At 38.8% G+C, this 19,541-nt stretch overlaps 1 protein-coding gene across 3 annotated transcripts in view; it reads left to right on the forward strand.

Annotated features, from left to right (window-relative positions):
* LOC126195353 (uncharacterized) overlaps positions 1 to 19,211 on the forward strand; it is a 161,266-nt gene extending 142,055 nt beyond the window's left edge. For all 3 annotated transcript variants that reach the window (XM_049933932.1, XM_049933930.1, XM_049933931.1), the window contains exons 13-14: positions 5,705 to 5,809; positions 16,618 to 19,211. In XM_049933932.1, coding sequence (XP_049789889.1) covers positions 5,705 to 5,809; positions 16,618 to 16,756 — 244 coding nt within the window. In that variant the 3' untranslated portion in view covers positions 16,757 to 19,211. The remainder of the gene's footprint in view (positions 1 to 5,704; positions 5,810 to 16,617) is intronic.
* Positions 19,212 to 19,541: the final 330 nt, after the last annotated feature.

Raw genomic sequence — 19,541 nt, forward strand, 5'->3', positions numbered from 1 at the left:
TCAAAAAGCAATTTCAGTCAACATTTTACCATTAAACACCTTTCTAACAACTTTTGTAACGAAATCTCGCCTCGTCTCACTATTTTACTGTTCACACGTGTCTCTCTTTAGTGTCCACTTTTCACAGTTTTTCGCGCGGATTTTCGCATTTGCACTTTACAACACAGTTTGTTGACGCTATTGTTCTATTTAATATGGCAAGAAAAACAGTTTAGTCACAATTGTGAGATATTATTACTTCGTATTGTTCAAAAAATGCACTGTTCCTTGTCGCGATTTTAACGTTCATGCACTGTCCCGATTCCACATAGAAAAATTAGTACGACTCGTCCGAAAATTGCACTTGTCCTTTCACGGTAAGCCAAGGGTGTAACATGCCCTTTATTTATTTTATTGTTCCCGCTCGTTCGGGATCTGAATAGCAGCCCAAAATTAGATAATTAATTAATGTGACCGTGTACCTAATGGGCTGGCAATCGGATTGGACTGCTCAGGGGATGTTACATTCCGTATTGTCCTTCGCAAATATGGTAATACGTACTGTTTGGTGGTAAGAAGGACACAACACAGTTTCACAAACAAGATCTATATTCTCAGCAAAAGCACAAAATAAGGAGACAGCCACTGCCTTCGTCAATACACTGTTAATGACGGCTAATCTCAGCACAGGTTTCTTTAGTTATTCTTAATCATCACACGCAACATCCAGTCACTGTAATCCAGGTAATGCCGGCGCGGTAGACGCAGAAGTTCAATAGCGGCACTTAATATCACTGAAATCACTCTGTAATTAAACTTTCTCACTTTCCCGTATAATCCTAACACAAAGGGGTTAAACCACGGCGCTGGCCACTCCCTTTGCCGGTAATTTGCATTAATTCGACTGCTGGCTTCTGCACAGCTCTGCCCGCCTCGCGGGAACCTACCACACCCTTACTTCAGCACATCTCAACTCTAACTGCTCTCCGCCCAGTTCTTCCCGCCTCGCGGGAATCTACCCAAGCAGCACTCGGCACTCCAGTGAACCCCCTCTAGCTCTCGCGACCTGCACACACACTACTCGATAGTTGCCCTGTCGACCTGTGTGAGCGCAAATTTAGTAGTAAGGGCCTGCGGACCCCTTACAATTGGCATGACTACCAACTTGTTATCTGTCAGGATGAATAGGTATAGGCAGAGGTATACAGGCAATAAACAATACCCACTGCAGAGCATGCTGTACAACATGACCTTGGTGCCTGTTTCACCACACGCACCATTTGGGTTCTTCTGCCAGACGCCAGTTCTAACAACTCCATAGGTGGGAACTAGCACTGCAACATGTCCTTGGTTCTCGCCACCCACCTGGCCTTAATTTACATTAATTCCTTCCATTTTAGCATTTCTTCATGGTAACTATTTTATTCTTCACTCCCTTTTAGTTTTCTACATCTTTCATTTTCTGACATCTATTTTTCATTCTCTCTCCTCCCACCTCTGTTACATACAATGCACTTAGCTTCTCACTCTTATTAACTCATGGATGCTATTTTAGTAGTAATCTCTGTCTTGCATATTACTCTGTCTTCCACCTTTAAGCTCTTAGGTTTTCAAATCTCGTATGGTGCAGTCCGCAACAATCAGTCTTTCATTCTCACCCTGTCTGGTAAGTTTCCCCTGACCCAGGGTTCTGGGTGACTTTTCTGAACTGTACTCCTTTCCCTAAACCTCTCCAGTCCTTTTCCTTCACCCCTCTTCCTTCCCCTTCAACTCTCCTGCCAGAAGAAGGAGCCACTGTCTTCAAAAGCTTGTAAAAGTTAAACCCTTTTGTGTGTGTTCCCCTGCCACTGCTTGGTGAGTAGATTTTTTTATCTATCCAAAGACACATATTATGGAGCACAAGCATTATATATACTGTGTAATCAGTAAACTAAATCCACTGAGCCATGAGAAAAAGTATTTCAGTCAGACGGCCATTTGCCACAAGTGAAAATTCATTAAGGCTGTCAGAGTAGCAATGCAGCCAGTTGCTATGAACTATGGGGAGAGCTTCAGGTGTTTTCTGTCTTGATTGCCAGTTACTGCAAGCCAGCAGGCTGAATGCATGTGGAGCAGTCCCACTGTATCTTTTAAACAAAATACTTGAGGTATTAGGAAGACTGGCAGGTCTCAGTTAACACCAGCTAATTTGTAAATATCATTAGATCATGATGGCACTGATGACAACCAATAAAATAAACATAAAATTTTCTTAGCAATAGCACTGGTTGCTGACGGTAACTGGTGAAAATTGATGTGAAATATTTCTAGCAATAAACATCTGATATCCCTCAGTCTTGAGCCTGTTATTCAGTTAAGGCAGTAATGACAGTGCTTCCAGTAATGTTCACTGAAGCAGCAGGACCCAATAGCATATGTGAAGCAGAAATGACAATCACGATCAAATTGATGAAATATACTGACAACAGTAAATGAAACATTGGTTGTTTTATCACAGCCTAATATGGACACAGACTCCAAAGAATTTCACTGAAGTGGACTTGGCTATAAAAGACTATGTTGCTATATAAACAGTGCCTATACCATTAGGATTGATTTATACCCTGAGTACACATGCTGAATTGTCTGTAAGAGATTAAGGGAGTCAAAGCAAATCAGGAGCTTTCTACCACTGAGGTATTCCCCTTGTTCCAATACCTGCCTAAAACATGTGGCTCAATTTAATAGATGGATAAGTGATGCTGTAGGTGATGTATTCAGTTTCTGTAGGTATTCCAAATGCATACTATGGATTGTGCGAACATGATAATGAGAAGAGGACTCTCCACCATCTATTTTACTTTGTATGCATGTCACATCATGAGAAGCTGCGGCTGGATGTTGAGCAGTGGTTCACCAGTTGCAGCACAGAAACAGCTGGTTTAGTAGGATTCTATGGTGAATCTAATGCTACCACATGTTGCATCCAACATCTTTAAAGAAAAAGATCTAGCCAATTTTAACAATGCAGAACTGTAGTCATTGAAAGAAGTGTTGGTGGTGATTATTGTCACTGTCATCAACCATCACCATCATCATCATTACCCAATGCCTGGAAGATTATTTTAAATGGTTAATTGGTTGCATTGTAATCATATTGCTTATACTCTAGCACAGTGTTTATAATGTACAGAATGTTCTCGTAAATGCTTACAAGAATTACAATGTTTGCATATCTCTGCAGTTAAACTTTGTGACACATCAGTTAGGAAAGTGTGATCTACATTGTGCTCAGCTGTGAAAGCCAGAAATATAACACCACATCATTTGGCTGGGGACAATGAGCACACTGGCATATCTGAACAGGTTAAACATAAAGCATAAATGAAAAATTAGAAGAAAAGTGTCAAAACATGGTAGACCAGCATATTGTATGGGCCCACTCGGGGTATATGTAACAGGTGAAAGAACATAAACAGGATCACAAAAAGGTTACCATTAGTTTTCTCCCCAAAAATGGGCAATGCATATGTGAAATCCCTGACAACATGGTCCCTGTAGTGTGTGCTCAACAGATGAAGCACCTCTGGATGGAAGTATGGTAAAAATATATAAAATAAAATAATCATTTGAAAAACCTTATGAATGAACACTGTACTGAAGAGTTGAAGCCTCATTCCAGAATGCACTTACTTTCACAGGATTTGCTTTGCATTGATGTTACTGAATAAGATCATAAATTAATATTCAAATACTACAATAAGGTCAGTTAATTTCCGTATTTTCATTAGTTTACTTATAATACTTTAACCACTTCTTTTTCTTACTCTTGTTCTTCTTCTTATTATTATTATTCTTATTCTTCAACTTCTTTACTTGCCCATAATAACTTTCACTATCTTGGATGAATACAATCTTATCTTAGAATTTGGATTCTCTGTGTGAAGAGCATTTTCTAATTACAATATGACTATTTAAAGTATTATAGATTAATTGATGGAAATATGGAACTTAACTGACTGTATCTAGTAATCAAGTATTTATTTATGACATTGTTCAGTAACATCAATGCAACAAAAATGTGTTAAACTGATGTTTTAAGGTTTCTGTCAAAATAAGTTAAAAATTCTTTTTGTTATTCTTTTCTTGTCTAGCCTTTTTAGATGCTTGTACAATACAGCTCTTCTCCTCTGCCTAATATTTGTTCTGTTCATTCATAAACTTATTTATTACTTCTTAATTTCCATTTTCAATTCTCATGTTCTGGCATTAATTTTCCTGACTATTTTCCTTTCTTTGTTTTCTGTTTCACCTAATTGTTTGGCTGTATTTAATGAAAGGAATTTTGAAGCATAAAGGCATTCTGGTCTAATGACAGTGTTATATGACAGAGTTTTGCATTTATGGATAAAGATTTCTTATTATACAAGGTTTTGTTAATTGAAAACCCATTTCAGCTTCCTTGCTCTCACTAAGTTAGCATCTTAGCCAAAGTATTGTTGTATTATTTCACATATATATTTAAATTTTGTAGCCTATTTTATTCTTCCATAATCAGTTTCCATGTATTTTGGTGTCTCCTTCACATCAGTCATATACACTACATTTTCAAAAGATATATATATAGTCCCATTTTAGAATGTGTCTCTTGTAGGAGATTTATTTCTACTGTATTTTTATGATTGTATATATGTTGCCTTCACTAACTTTAAGTTTACCCACAGTGTGCCTATGCAGCATGTTTGTTTACTATGTTTCAACACATTTCTTTAATTTTCATGTAGGTTTTAATGTTAAGCACTTTCAGGTATGCCAGTGTGCTTGTTATTCTCCAGCAATTGATGCAGTGTTAGATTGACAGCCTCCACAGCAAAGCACAATGTAGATCGGGCTGTCTTGGCTGATGTGTCACAACTTTCGATCCCTTAAGGCAGGTATTACTTGTGCAATTGGATTCTTGGTTTCCTGTCAGAAGGGTTACAGTACACGAGAATGAGATTTTCACTCTGCAGTGGAGTGTGCGCTGATATGAAACTTCCTGGCAGATTAAAACTGTGTGCTGGACCGAGACTCGAACTCGAGACCTTTGCCTTTCATGGGCAAGTGTTCTATCATCTGAGCTACCCAAGCATGACTCACAACCTGTTCTCACAGCTTCAATTCTGCCAGTACCTTGTCTCCTACCTTCCAAACTTCACAGAAGCTCTTTGCGAACCTTGCTGAGGCAAAGGTCCCGAGTTTGAGTCTCGGTCCGGCACACAGTTTTAATCTGCCAGGAAGATTCATTACAGTACACGGCCATTGACAGTAAGCCATCTGTATTCTCCAAAGAATCCTTAATGTATATGAACAATTTAGGAGACAGACTGTGCAGACCTTTTGGATTGTTTGCGGTTGATGCTGGCATTTATCATCTAATAAAGTCATCAGAAGATCAACATGAATTGGAAAATCGGATGGTGAAAAAAGTGCAATTTCACCCTAACAACAAAAAGTGTGAGGCCCGCCACACCAGTAATTAAAAAAAATATATATTAAATTTGGTTTACATTATAAATCACAAATTTAAATGTTGTCAGTTCCTCTCTTTTGTGTATTTTATCAGGCTACACAATGAAAAATTATAGAATAACAACATAACCATTGCTCTCCATACATCTCAGATATTTAACAGATTTATTTAATGTATGGAATAAGCAAACTGAGGCTCATTTAAACTTGTATGACTTCTTGTTACTGTCTACAGGTTCAGTGGTTTCTCAGAAGATGGGCAGACACTAAGGCATATTGCTCCACTACGAAGATATATACTGCCTGATCACTTCCATCAACTCCTCAGCAGCCTCAAAGAGTATGAAATTTTTACTCCATATTCATTCTTCAAAACTTTCTGTTTCTTGGAGTGGACAATAAACAGGGTGAATCACGTAAGGCATAACACCCCTTTTGTTTTGCAAATGGTTGCAGACATTGAAATGAGGTATTTGGGGAAACAATAGTAAGTAAAGAGGCACATACTTTGGTGAGTGATAAAGAGTCTTAACTCTTGTATTGATCAAGATATTGATACAAGCATGATTTTTTTTTAATGGAATGATATACATAATTAATGGCATCTGAAAGTGCTTGAAAAGACATTTGTCTGACAGCAGGTGTTTTACTTTTAAGAAGTATTCAGGCAAACAGGTCAGGCTTTTTTTTTTTTTTTCTTTTTCATTTCAAAATTAAGAAACCTCATTCAGTAGTTTCTTTCACCATAAATAGGGCTGTTTGTCTTTATGAAGTATGAATGTCCAACATTTCCGTTTCAGCTTTGATGAGTAAACAGCAATGGGGAGGGTTTAAATGGACAACTGCTTGACATAACCATAGTTGTTTCCAATAAAACCTGGAACTGCACAAATATTTAAAATGGTTTCTCTGAGACCCATATGATGCCCCAGAAGCTAGCATAAGATATAGTTCCATACACAAAAGTCATAACTGACCTTGTATTTATGTCACACAGGAAATGAGGTTTTATCTGAGTAGTGTAGATCAGTCTTGCTGCATATAACAATGGAGCCTGGCATTAGAACTTTGCTAATGGTGATTACACTGCAATAACTGACTCTGGCTGCATTTCTTGAATTCTTTTGTGAAAGGTTTCAGTGTCAATGTTAACAAGTTCTATATAACTGTAATTGTCTTTCCAAGACCTACTGACAGCAGTTATGGAAAGTATACAGTTCCATAAAAAAATTTAAAAAAACTTGCTTCAGTATCTCATTCGATATACGAGTTAAGACTCTTTATCACATACCAAAGTGCATACACCTTACCATACTTTCATTTGTTGAAAACCTTGTTACGATATCTGTAATTGTTCATGAAATAAAAGGTGTGTTATGTCTTACTTGATTCATCCTCTATATTAGTACACCTTTAACAAAAATATCAGAAATGTTAGACTTATACTCATAACATAGAGGAGGCACTGAGTGACAGATAGACACAATTAGAAATGGACTAAGCATAGGAGAGAGTCCTTCTCAATATATAGAAAAACACATACACAAACAATTCAAACACACATGACTGTTGTCTCTTGAGTGCTAAGACCCAGCAGTGGTGAGCAGTGATCTCAGCTGAGGTAGGTAGTTGTTGTATGTGTGTGATGGGGAGGAGATAACAGGATAGAGGTGGTGAGAAGTTGCAGTAATGCTACCTGTGTGCAGGGACATCATGGGGAAAGGGTGTTGGGCTAATACATGAAGCATCAAGAGGCTGTGATGGCGGTGGTGGGAGAAGAGAGGAGCAGATGAGGGAGAAGAGCTATGCAGGTGTGTGCTGGGGAGCACAGAAAGTGTGTGTAAGAAGGAAATGGATAGATACAGGGGACAGGAACTATCAAAGGCTAAGCTCAGGTTGGGTGGTGGGGGGGGGGGGGGTCGTTACATAAACAAAGGATGTGCTGTATGGAAGGTTTCCACCTGTTCATTTCAGAAAAAGTGATGTTGATGGTAAGAATCCAGATGGCCTAGGCTATCAAGCAGGGTGTGAACCAGGGTGCAACGGTTTAGAAGCAGGGATGGAATGGGGATGGATCAGAATATTCGAAAGATCATGCGGACAATGGAGTACCATTGTAGGAGGGATGAGGAGCATAGTGGGGAGAATATTTCTCATTTCAGTAGACAACGAGAAGTAGTCAGAACCCTGGCAGAGAGTGTTATTCAGTTTTTCCAGTCCTGGATGTTACTGAATCATGAGGAAAGACTTCTTTCAGGTAAGTCAGTGGGCGTGTTGGGAGACCAGGTGTGAGAGAGCTGTTTCTGAACAAGATTGGGAGGCTACTTTCAGTCTTTTAAGGTCTCAATGGGAGCTATCTGAAAAGTAACTTCTTGTCAGACTATATGCAATGATCACAAGTGACAAGGCTGTACAGAAGGGATTTTTTGGTGGAAATGGGTAGCAGCTGTGAAGATAGAGGTATGCTGGTGGTTGGTAGGTTTTATGTGTGTCCGCTAAGTGCAAATTGGATGAATATATGTGAGAAGTGGCAAACACATAGCTGCACGTATGGTCAACATGGGCATGTTGCCATGTTTCGAAAGTGGTTGAGACCATTGCTACAGGCTAACTCAGAAGTTACTGAATCCCTGAGTGCTTGTTAAGTGAGAGGAAAGCATGTTTGGTTTGGCAGGTGAGAAATAAACATAAGGAAGTAGAGGAACAAAAGGATGAACACTGAATAATGTAATGCAATAAAGAAATGGAAGAAAGGGAAACTGAACTGGTTTGTACAATGGAAGAGAATAAACTAGACAAAATCAAACAACGAAAATCCATGATCAAGGAATAACAATATTATATAGGATAGAATGCTACTCAACATACAGAGGAGGTGATGAGCAGCAGTATTTTTGTGAGTAGGATAAGCTGTTAGACAGACAGGGAAAAAGACATGCACAATTGAGACACACACACACACACACACACACACGTGGCCACTGTCGTCTCCAGCTGCTAAAGCCTTACTGCTCTGAGCAGTGAGGTTGACTGAGGTATGTTCAAGGCGGTGCCTGGGGGGGGGGGGGGGGGAGGAGGGGGGGTTATGAGGGGAGAGTGTACAAGAGGTGTGGAGTGTGGAGGGAGAGGGATAGCAGAGTGGAGGTAGGGTAGGATGCTGTAGCCCTGCCAGTGAGAGTGTGTAGGAATGGTGCAGCATCAGGAGGGGGAAGGGGGGAGGAAAGAAGCAGAGAAGGGGAAAGGAATATGCAGGTACACTGTGGTTTTCAGAAATTTTTCCTCAAATTAAGTCTTGATTTTTGATACTAGTAGTCAAATGCTTTTTCTGGGTTGACAGATCTTATGAACGTGTCTTGATTTTTCTTTAGGCTTTGTTCCATTATCAAGATAACAAATTTTAATCATTCATAAATATATTAGGAAAATACTGATAGAATGTAAATAATTTAGGAGTAGAGGAGACCACTCACTGAATAGCAGATGCATTGAGTCATCAACAGGCACACACAAAAGAGAAAGAAAACTTGATAGCTTTCAGAATCAATCCTTTCTACAGCTAGTGTACTGGTACACACACACATACACACACACAGTGTTAGCAAGATGCACAGTGCCATGATTTCAGTTTGGCAGGTTGACTGGGTGAGTGGATAGAGGGTGGGGGAGGGGGGGGGAGGCAGGAAGGTGGGTTGGGGATGGGTAGGTAGTGGCCCTGAGAGAGGCAGCCAGTATATTGGGTAGGAATGCGGTGGAAAGGTGTGGGAGGTGTATGGGCTAATGGGCTAGGTATGTGATGCACAGGTGCCAAAACCAGTGGAGAGTGTCACATAATGGAGGTGATGTGGAGATGTAAACAGGTGTGGTGGGGGGGGGGGGGGGGCAGTGATATGACAGAATAAGTGGAAACTGTTGGGTAGAGAGTGTGGTGACAGTGGGTTAACAGATATTAATCCCAGGCTGGTTACGAGAGCAAAGGATGTGTTGCAAGGAAAACTCCCAACTTTGTAATTCACAAATGCTTGTGGTGGAGGGAAGGATCTGGATTCCAAACAGTATGTTTGCCTGTACAAGTCCTGTGTGGTACACTGGTATTCATGACTTGCTCTGCACATGAGGTGTGGCCTTTATTTAAGTAATGGCAGTTGTGATGTTGGGGATAACCTGTTTTAACCCTAATTTGTGAAGATGGTCTGTGACTGAAACCAGTTGATACTTGGGTTTTAAATAACAGAGCAGCTGATGGTCAAACATGTATTTTATACATTACTTCATGGCTGTTCATAGTCATCTTTCAAAAAAAATATTTTTTATGTGTTTGTATTCCCTTTCACCTGCTTCATTTGCTGAATTTTTATATTTTCTTCTTTTTTCAGTTGAATACAATATTTTCCATGTTATCCTAGGATTTCTACTAGGCCTTTTTACCCATTTTATCCTCTGCTGTCTTTAGTATTTCATCTCTTAAAGTTATCCATTTGTCTTCTACCGTATTCCTTTCCCCATTCTAGTCAGCTGCTGCCTATTACTCCCTCAGAAACTCTCAACAACCTCTTGTTCTTTCAACTTATCCAGTTCCCATCTCCTGAATTTCCTACCTCTTTGCAATTTCTTAAGTTTTAAACTACAGCTTATAACCTATAAATTGTGGTCAGATTCCACATCTGCCCCTGGAAATGCCTTACAATTTAAAATCTGGTTCTAAAATCCCTGCCTTACCATTATATAATCAGTATGAAGCCATGTGGTGCCTCCAGGCCCCTTCCACATATACAGCCTTCTTTTATTATTCTTAAACCACACATTAGTGATTAAGTTGTGCGCTGTGCAAAGTTCTACCGGGCAGCTTCCACTTTCATTTCCTTCCCTCAGTCCATATTCACATACTGTGTTTCCTTCTCTTCCTCTTCCAGCTATCGAATTTCAGTGCCCCATCACAATTAAATTTTTTGTCTCCTGTAACTATCTGGATAATTTGTTTTATATAATCACACAGTTCTTCAGTCTCTTCATCATCTCTGGAGCTTGTTGGCATATAAACTTGTATTACTGTGATAGGTGTGGGCTTTGTGTCTGTCTTGTCTACAATGATGTATTCATTATGCTGTCCATAGCATTTTACTCACATTCCAATTTTCTTATTCATTATTAAACCCACTCCTGCATTACCCCTATTTGATTTTGTATTTATAAGCCTTTATTCTCCTGACCAGAAGTCCTGTACCTCCTGCCACCAAACTTCTATAATTCCCACTATATCTAGCTACAACATATCCATTCCCCTTTCTAAATTTTCTAACCTACCTGCTCAAGTAAGGGATCTAACATTCCATATCCAATCTATAGAGCACCAATTTTGTTTCTCCTGATGATGAAATGCTCCTGAGTAGTTCCCACCCAGAAATTCAAATGGGGTAACACCAGGATGTTTTACGCAAGAGGAAGCTGTCATCATTCAACCATGCAGCAGACCTGCAGGCCCTTGGGAAAAATTACAGCTGTGGTGTGCCTTGCTTTAAGCCATTTGCACCATCAGCAGAGCAAGCCTGTTTCGGTTGATGATGCAAGGCCAGATCAGTCAATCATCCAAACTGTTAACACTGCAACTACTGAAAAGGCTGTTGCTCCTCTTCAGGAACCATACAGTTGTCTGGCTTCTCAACAGGTAGCCCTTCATCATGGTTGCACCTATAGTACATGTATCTGTATCACTGAGGCATGCAGGCCATCCCCATCAATGGCAAGGCCCATGGTTCATGACAAGAATAGTATAAGAAATTACATGCAATTGTAGGCAGGTTGTCTTCATAATCATCTTGCAACACTACCATGATCCAGCCTTCCCCATTTTTAATACACATTTTCTCATTTTGCCGAGGAGTGTTGCTGGTTGTAGCTTTTAGGTTAGGGATATTTTGACTAATAACACAAAATCTTGAGACACAATATTTCAATATTTTATATTCCTGCTTGAGTTCAATGTATTTTGGAGCTTCAATTGCTATGTTAAAAATTTACATTAACTGTGTTTGTTTGTCATCTTCATTTGAACATTAAATGAGTGCCTTGTTTCTCAAAGAAAGTTAGCCTAGACTTAGTCAAAATTCATTCAGAAACTTTGTCAAAACCTTCAAAACTGGGGTGAAATGGTAATTCATACTCATCACTAAATTCTATAATTCCATTCATCACTTGCAAATACACTAAAGTTAACTTGTTCCTTCACTTGGTTAAGAACCACTGTCTTCTTCTGTATGGATGGCGATGATTTCAATAACTACTATTCACATTACGGAGAGGAGCTCTTCTGTAGTTTATTAAAATTTTTTCTGTTTCCTTTCTTTTACAATTGAACAGTTACAGCAGTGTTGCAGTTTTGTGAAATTATCTTTACCCACAAGTATTTGTTGAGTAGTTGTACAAGTTATGTTTATATTAATTTGCCTCCAAATTTAACCCTTCTTACTGAAAGATGTCAGTTGCCTGGCCCTATCTTACCATTCATCCATGAGTGCCAATTGAGACTGTGAAAGACATGCTATTTTTCACAATACTCCCTATTACTTAAAACTCTGGAGGACTTTGTTACATCTTACATCATCTCTAAGGGATGATTTATGCAGGATACTCTTCTCACAGCAATTACATATGCTATGTCATACAGTTTGTAAGAAGAGTTTTGACAAGATTCAAAAGTGCTTCCAATATAAATTGGTTTTGTCCATGCTTTGCCTGTCCTAGAGGATGTTATGCAGCTATACAATTGTATGTAATGAAGTAATAGCTGCTTTGCATAGTTTGATTTTAATACAATTGGTTTTTCAATTTGTACATCATTATCTTCAGTTACTTACTCCAACATACTATAGTGTATGCATGAGCACATGGTTCAACCTATACAATGTGTATATGACAGAAGATTATAGGATTGAAATTTAATAGTGATTACAATGCTATGTTTCACATTCATATATACACAGTTCTTGTGAAGCCTATTACTTGGGCTCATAGTTAAAAATAACAATTTGTCAGAATGAACACCTGAGGAAGATTGTATCTTAGCTGAAATTAGCCATGTTATTGAACTAACTGTGGGACTGGAGCAGTTATTTCATTATCATATATGCAATGTTACTGAAGGTTCTGTAGCATACTTTGTAAGAGATAAGTGCATGTAAAATTTCTTACCAGGGGCTTGTTATGCACCTCTTCTGTACCATTCAAAACTTGACGGATAATGTTTTCTATGACCAATGCAATGATATAGGTCTGTTCCTGTCTGTGCACCAATTAAATAAATTATTCACACCTTCAACATTGTTCCTCCATTTAGGATTGTTATCCTTTCCAAATAGCATTTGTCATGAAGAAAAGTAGAACAGAAAGAAAGTGAAATGAAGAGTATGAGCAGCTGAAATCAGCATAAGGCAAAAATGATCTGGGGAACATAATGTGTAGAACATTTCCTTTTTTCAGAGTTACAATATTGTGATGCTTAAGAGGAATTAAGTCCCGTTTTATTATATGTATGTATAAAGTAGGTATTTATGAAGCAAAAGATTTCATTGCAGATGGTTTACTATCCTATTCGGTGTATGTAGTGAGAGCTTAATATCAGTCATCACATGATGACCATTAAACAAATGGCTGTTCCGAGTAGTCAGTAATAATTAAGTTTATGTAGTGAATGTCTGGCTAGAAGCAGAGCCTAAAACACAACATGGACATCATAAGTGTATAAAATCACTCCAGAGTAAATGCTTAAAGAGAGAATCTGCACTACAGGCAATAGTCAAATACTCTCTGAAATTACCTGGTCTGAACACTGCAAAAGATAACAAGCAAGTGGCTGTTTGTGTCTGTGCACAGACATTTAAGTTCAGAAATAATTCCAGAGGGCGCAGCTCTTGTACCCCTGGCTTGCACCATCTGCAGAGCCGTGAGCAACTCTTAATACTTGCTAACTGCAATATCTCATACTTCATATTGATACTGCAGCTTAGCAGGGAACCCTAATCTGTAAGACACAAGAAACTTTGCCCCATTTAACCAGCATGTAGGGGCAAAAGTGGCATGGCTTGTGCCCGGCTCACTGAGTAAGGGAAAGATAGATGCTGACATCCCCACTAAATGTTCCTGTAGAATCTTTGCTCCGCTGTTAGCCAATACCATGACCAGAGGCATAGACATCAGCACTAGCCCATCATATGCCCCCATTGTGGTACTTCAGTCTGCCAATGGGGGAGTGAGTGCCAAACAGAGGGTGTGGCATAGAAGTGGCTGCACCTCTTGAGATATCTCATTTCTCTGCAGATTGATCTCTGCTACTAAGTTTGATTTCTGATGAGTCTCTCAGGTGAATATGAGGGATGCAAGATGTGGCTTAGGGGGTGGCAATAGGTCCACTTCCATCACTGATCATTGTTGAACCCCTAGATTGCCATAAGCAGGGGCAGTTGTGGAGATCATACTGATGGGGGAAGGCAGGGTGGAAGAGGGTTATTAAAGAGATTCGTCATGACATATTGGAGAAAGAAAACATTAATACAGTATTAATTAATTGCAGGAGCATCTATGGAGAGGTCCCAGAACTATCTCACTTATAAATGATAACAATGCCCACACAGAACTAGGTGTAGAAAGCTGGTTGAAGCCAGATATTAATAGCAGTGAAATCCTAAATTCAGATTGAAAAATAGGTTGAATGGTGGTGATGGAGGCAACACACTACAAGTAGAACTCTGGTCACCAACAGGCCTAAAATTTCATCTCAGTTAGCATGGAACAGGGAATCAGTGATCATAAGGTCATCAGTGCATTATTGAATGCTTCTACTTAGCAGGAGTGACAAAAAACAGCTTCCAGATTACCTGAGCAGTCAACATGAAAAATCCATCTTCAGAATGTAAAATATTGAGGACCAATGGATGAGGTTCAAGAGTATTTTACATTAGACCTTAGACAGGTATGTGCCAAGCAAAGTTACGAGAGCTGGAAAATACCCGCCATGATTCAACATCCATGTTAAAAAGCCACTATGAAAGGAAAGAGAGCTTCACTGCTAATTTATAAGTAGCCAAAGCATCATAGACAAACAAAAATGGAACAAAACCACAATTAGAATAAGGAGAGCCATGTGTGAAACATTCAACTAATTCAACAGCAAAAGTCCATCTACCAACTTCACAGAAAATCGTAAGAATTTTTTCTCTTGTGTTAACTGACTAAATAGACTTAAGCCACTGTCCAGACACTGTGTGTCCATAAAGGCACTGAAATAGGGGATGAAAGAGAGACGCATGAAATACTAAACACCTTCTATCGAAACTGTTTCAGTGGGGAATTAAATCATCACATGAGTATCAAAATGACAGATATCAAAATACGTGAGCATGGGATAGAAAAAACAATGAAAACATCTCAACAGATGAAAGGAAACTGAAGCTATTTAATTCTCACAAATTATGAAATTCCAGTAGACCAAAAATCTGCTCTATGGGAATAAATGTGGGTTCCAAAATCAACAATCGTGTGAAACCCAGCTCAATCTGTACATCCTCGAGGCCCAGAAAGCAATAGGCACTGGTGCCCAGGTTTTTGCTGTGTTCCTTGACTTCTGGAAGATGTTCGATACAGTTCCACATTACTGCCTAATAAACAAAACAGGAACATACAGAATACCAGACCAGCTGTGTGGTTGGATTGAAGGGTGTCTAGCATACTGAACACAGCTTGTTATTCTTATTGGAGAAAAATCTCCAGACATAAAAGTAATTTTGCGTGTACTTCAAGGAAGTGTTATGGGACCATTACTTTTCACAACATATATAAATGACCTACTGGATAATGTTGGAACTACCACAAAGCTTTTTCTGAATGATGCTATTGAATAGCGATAAGAATTCACACTACTAGAAAATTGTGCTGAAATGCAGAAAGACCAAGGAGCAACATTTTCAGGAGTGCTAGTTCTGCAAGTTTCGCAGGAGAGCTTCTCTAAAGTTCGGAAGGTAGGAGGCGAGGTACTGGCAGAAGTAAAGCTGTGAGTACCGGGTGTGAGTCGTGCTTTGGTAGCTCAGATGGTAGAGCACTTGCCCGCAAAAGGCAAAGGTCCCGAGTTCGAGTCTTGGTCGGGCACACAGTTTTAATCTGCCAGGAAGTTTCATATCAGCGCACACTCCACTGCAGAGTGAAAATGTCATTCTGGAGACATCCCCCAGGCTGTGGCTAAGCCATGTCTCCGCAATATTCTTTCTTTCAGGAGTGCTAGTTCTGCAAGTTTCGCAGGAGAACTTCTGTAAAGTTTGGAAGGTAGGAGACGAGGTACTGGCAGAAGTAAAGCTGTGAGTACCGGGCATGAGTCGTGCTTTGGTAGCTCAGATGGTAGAGCACTTGCCCACGAAAGGCAAAGGTCCCGAGTTCGAGTCTCGGTCGGGCACACTGTTTTAATCTGCCAGTAAGTTTCATATCAGTGCACACTCCGCTGCAGAGTGAAAATCTCATTCTGGATAGTGAAATGTGATTCATCTGACCAGGCAACACAATTCCACTGATTCATGGTCCAGTCTTGATGACCTCTGCCCACTGCGACCGTAACTGATGTTTTTGACTCCATATGAGAACACACGATTCATCTGTTGCAGAGACCTATGTTTGACAATGTGCACTTAACAGTGTTCTCTGAAACACTTGTGCCTGTACCAGCACTATCTCTCTTTCATCAGATTGGCTTCTTTACAGAGTGGACAAGCCTCCAACCTCCACATTCTACTACCAGCCATGGTCATCCAACACCTTGCACGTAATTTTGGTTTACCATCCTTCAACCTGTTTGCATAGATGCTCACGACAGTGTACGTGAACAGTCTACCAGCTTCACCAGTTCTGACATGTTTGTTTCCATGTGCCAGGCTATAACAATCTGCCTTCTGTCAAAGTCACTTATGTCTTAGTGGATTTCCCCAGTTGCAGCTAGTACCATTACTACAAACATTGCCCATTTGTCTCTGCTACGCTCTCACATGGAGGGCAGTGATCATTATGTCTTGGCTCATTAGTTTATTTTCAATGAATACGCAGATGTACCTAATTAAGATTTTCAGGTCTCTTTTTTACTGTCTCTTTATGATATCTATTTTTTTTCCTGCCCAGGACATCCTACCTCAGCTTTGAAGAAGGATCTGAAGAAGACTTGAGAGATGTTTGGGAACTTCAAAAATGTCTTGACAATCTAATACTTTATAAATCGAACAACCCAAAATATCTCAAAAGTGTTTTATACAGGACTTGAGGAAACTGAATGTTTGTAGTGCAAATATTTCGTAAGAACAATTGGTTTCTGACTGAATATTTTACAAGGCTGTACAGCATTACTGTACATGCAGGAATAGAGAGGACAGATCAGACTTTTTTATTGTAAATAAATATTCAACCTTTTTTTGTAAATATATTTGTTCGCTGAAAATTTTGCAATGTTCTGTGTTCCTATGTGTATAAGTTGTTAATATTCTTCATTCCTGTCATTAGCATTCTTTACAGATTATTTAACTGTTTTCACAATGAAGGATAATGAGAAAGCAACCAGTGCAAAATCAATATATTATATTGAATCATGAATGTAAAGTGATTTGATTATTAAGTGTTTTGAGATAAATTCTTGTATTTTATGTTTTCTGTACAGAAGAAAGTTTCTTGTACCTTAATAGCATTGATAGATTAAGGCTGTGATACATTATACCCAGTGATTCTTAAATTATCATTCATTCAGTTAGTTTTTTAAGATAAGCTATGATAAATAAGCTGAAAAACATTTGTAACACATGAAACAGATATGGTGAAAAAAACCACACACACACACAAAACACATATATGCATACTACTACTGATTCATATGACAATGTATTTTTGAATTAGCAATAGCTAAAATCTTCTTATCTACATTGGAGACACTGGTTTGGAGATTTCTGTACTTATAAACAAATTTAATATTTACCCTAAATTATAACAACTGTTCTCATATACACACTGTCAGCATCATGTAATGGAGAAACACAACTAAAAATGCCCAAAAAACAAGATGGTCATTTAAAATTGCCAGTCATGTTCATTATGTTCCTTGTCAGTAATATGCATTCTATTTAATAAGAACAAGTCAATAAAAGAAATCTTACTCTGGTTAATTGCAAGGCTCAGTATGCTAAATTATATACAGGGTGTACATAAAGTCCGGGAGCACTTCCAATTATTTGTTGCACAAGAACTAAACATTGTACAGATGTCATACATATTGCATTTTGAAGAGAAACTCTGAAAGTTTTTATTTTTCCCAACATTCGATATGCGAACCTTGAGTGACCCGGCAGACATCAATACAGTTATTGAATTCTTGCCATACCCGTCCCAGCATGGCATCTTCGACTGTGGCAGTCACTTCCCATGTTCTCTCCCGGAGGTCTGCTATGTCACGTGGTAGAGGTGGTACATATACCAGATCTTTAACGTGTCCCCACAGAAAAAATTCACATGAAATGAAATCTGGTGATCAGGGAGGCCATTTCATGAAACAGCTGTGCCCTTCTGTAGCACGGCCAATCCAGCGATGCGGCAGCTCCGTGTTCAGGTCCCCACGCACTTCACGATGAAAATGGGGTGGAGCCCCGTCCTACTGAAAGATGAATGGAGAGTGCGACTGCATTTGAGGCATCAGCCATTGCTCCAACATGTCCAAGTAGGAATATCCAGTGACAGTGCTCTCATTCGTGCTCCACATTCTTTTCACTCACACTGGGACGTCGGCTTCTCTTTGCCGGGTACAAGTAACCCGTCGTAACGAATTTGTTGTGCCAGTGGTAAATGGTCTTCCTTTGTGGTGGCTTCTTACTGTACATAGTTCTAAACATCCATTGAACAGCTGTAGCACACTTGTTTTTGTCGAACTCCAACACACAGAAAGCTCGCTCCGCACCTGAACTCGCCATGTTTGTGACTAGCACTGACTGTCGGCAAATTACCAAACTACGCTGTGGCGGTATACACAGGGGAAAAAAAAAAACTTTCAGAGTTTCTCTTCAAAATGACTTATTTATGATACCTGTACAATGTTTGATTCTTGTGCAATAAATAATTGAAAGTGTTCCCGGACTGTATGTACACCCTGTATATTCACAAGACAAAATATTACAGTAGCATTTTGAAAGATTGTTTCCAGTAATCATTTAGTGTTTTATCCCTCTAGTAGGAAATCATTTCCTTCAAACATGTTTTCATGCTCCTATCTATGTTGTCACTGATGTAGCTTTGTCTGCAGAGCAAATTATTACTTCATGATGGGACTGCCACTGATTTATTGTCTGTAATATCTATTGTTTGTAATACTTACAGTTGTTTATATATGTGGAAATATTTCATGAGCTATCACCTTATCTTCAGGTGAAACTTCTTGCATTTTGATATCAGCCATTGCAAAAAGAATGTATTTACTGCAGTGATCTGGCTGTCACTGTGATCAAAGAAAAAACTTGAAAATTATTAAGAATTCTACAGCATGATTTACTATCAAATGTTAGTAATGTGAATTTACAATTTGTCTTGTGTACTGTAAAGAAACTACAATTTTCATCAACACACTACATCTTCATGCACATTTCTATAATTGCAAAATCTTTCATGGTACACTGCACTTCATTACCAAAGATCTTTTGTATATCTTTATTATGAAATTATTTAATAAAATACGTAACAAGGAATTTTATGTTTAGTAGTTCATTATGCTCAAGAAACCTGTAAAAAGAATTATTGTCACCATCATCATTTCAAATACTAGTAATTGGTAATTCATGTTCTTTTGAGAAAGTAAAGGAAGAGAGAGAAATAAATCTTGCTTTCCTTATAAACTCAACTTCTGGTATATAGAAAATGTGTGTGTGTGTTTGTGTGTGTGTGTGTGGTGTTACATATGTATCAAGTATCAACTTTATCTCCTCGTGTTAAGTAGTGATTTTTGATATTAAAGGCTTTTAGGTGTCTTTAGAACCTATCAGTTCATTTAAAATCAAATACTGTATTCACCTTCAAAA

This window comes from Schistocerca nitens, chromosome 7 (assembly GCF_023898315.1).
Source record: "Schistocerca nitens isolate TAMUIC-IGC-003100 chromosome 7, iqSchNite1.1, whole genome shotgun sequence".
Lineage (NCBI taxonomy): Eukaryota > Metazoa > Arthropoda > Insecta > Orthoptera > Acrididae > Schistocerca > Schistocerca nitens.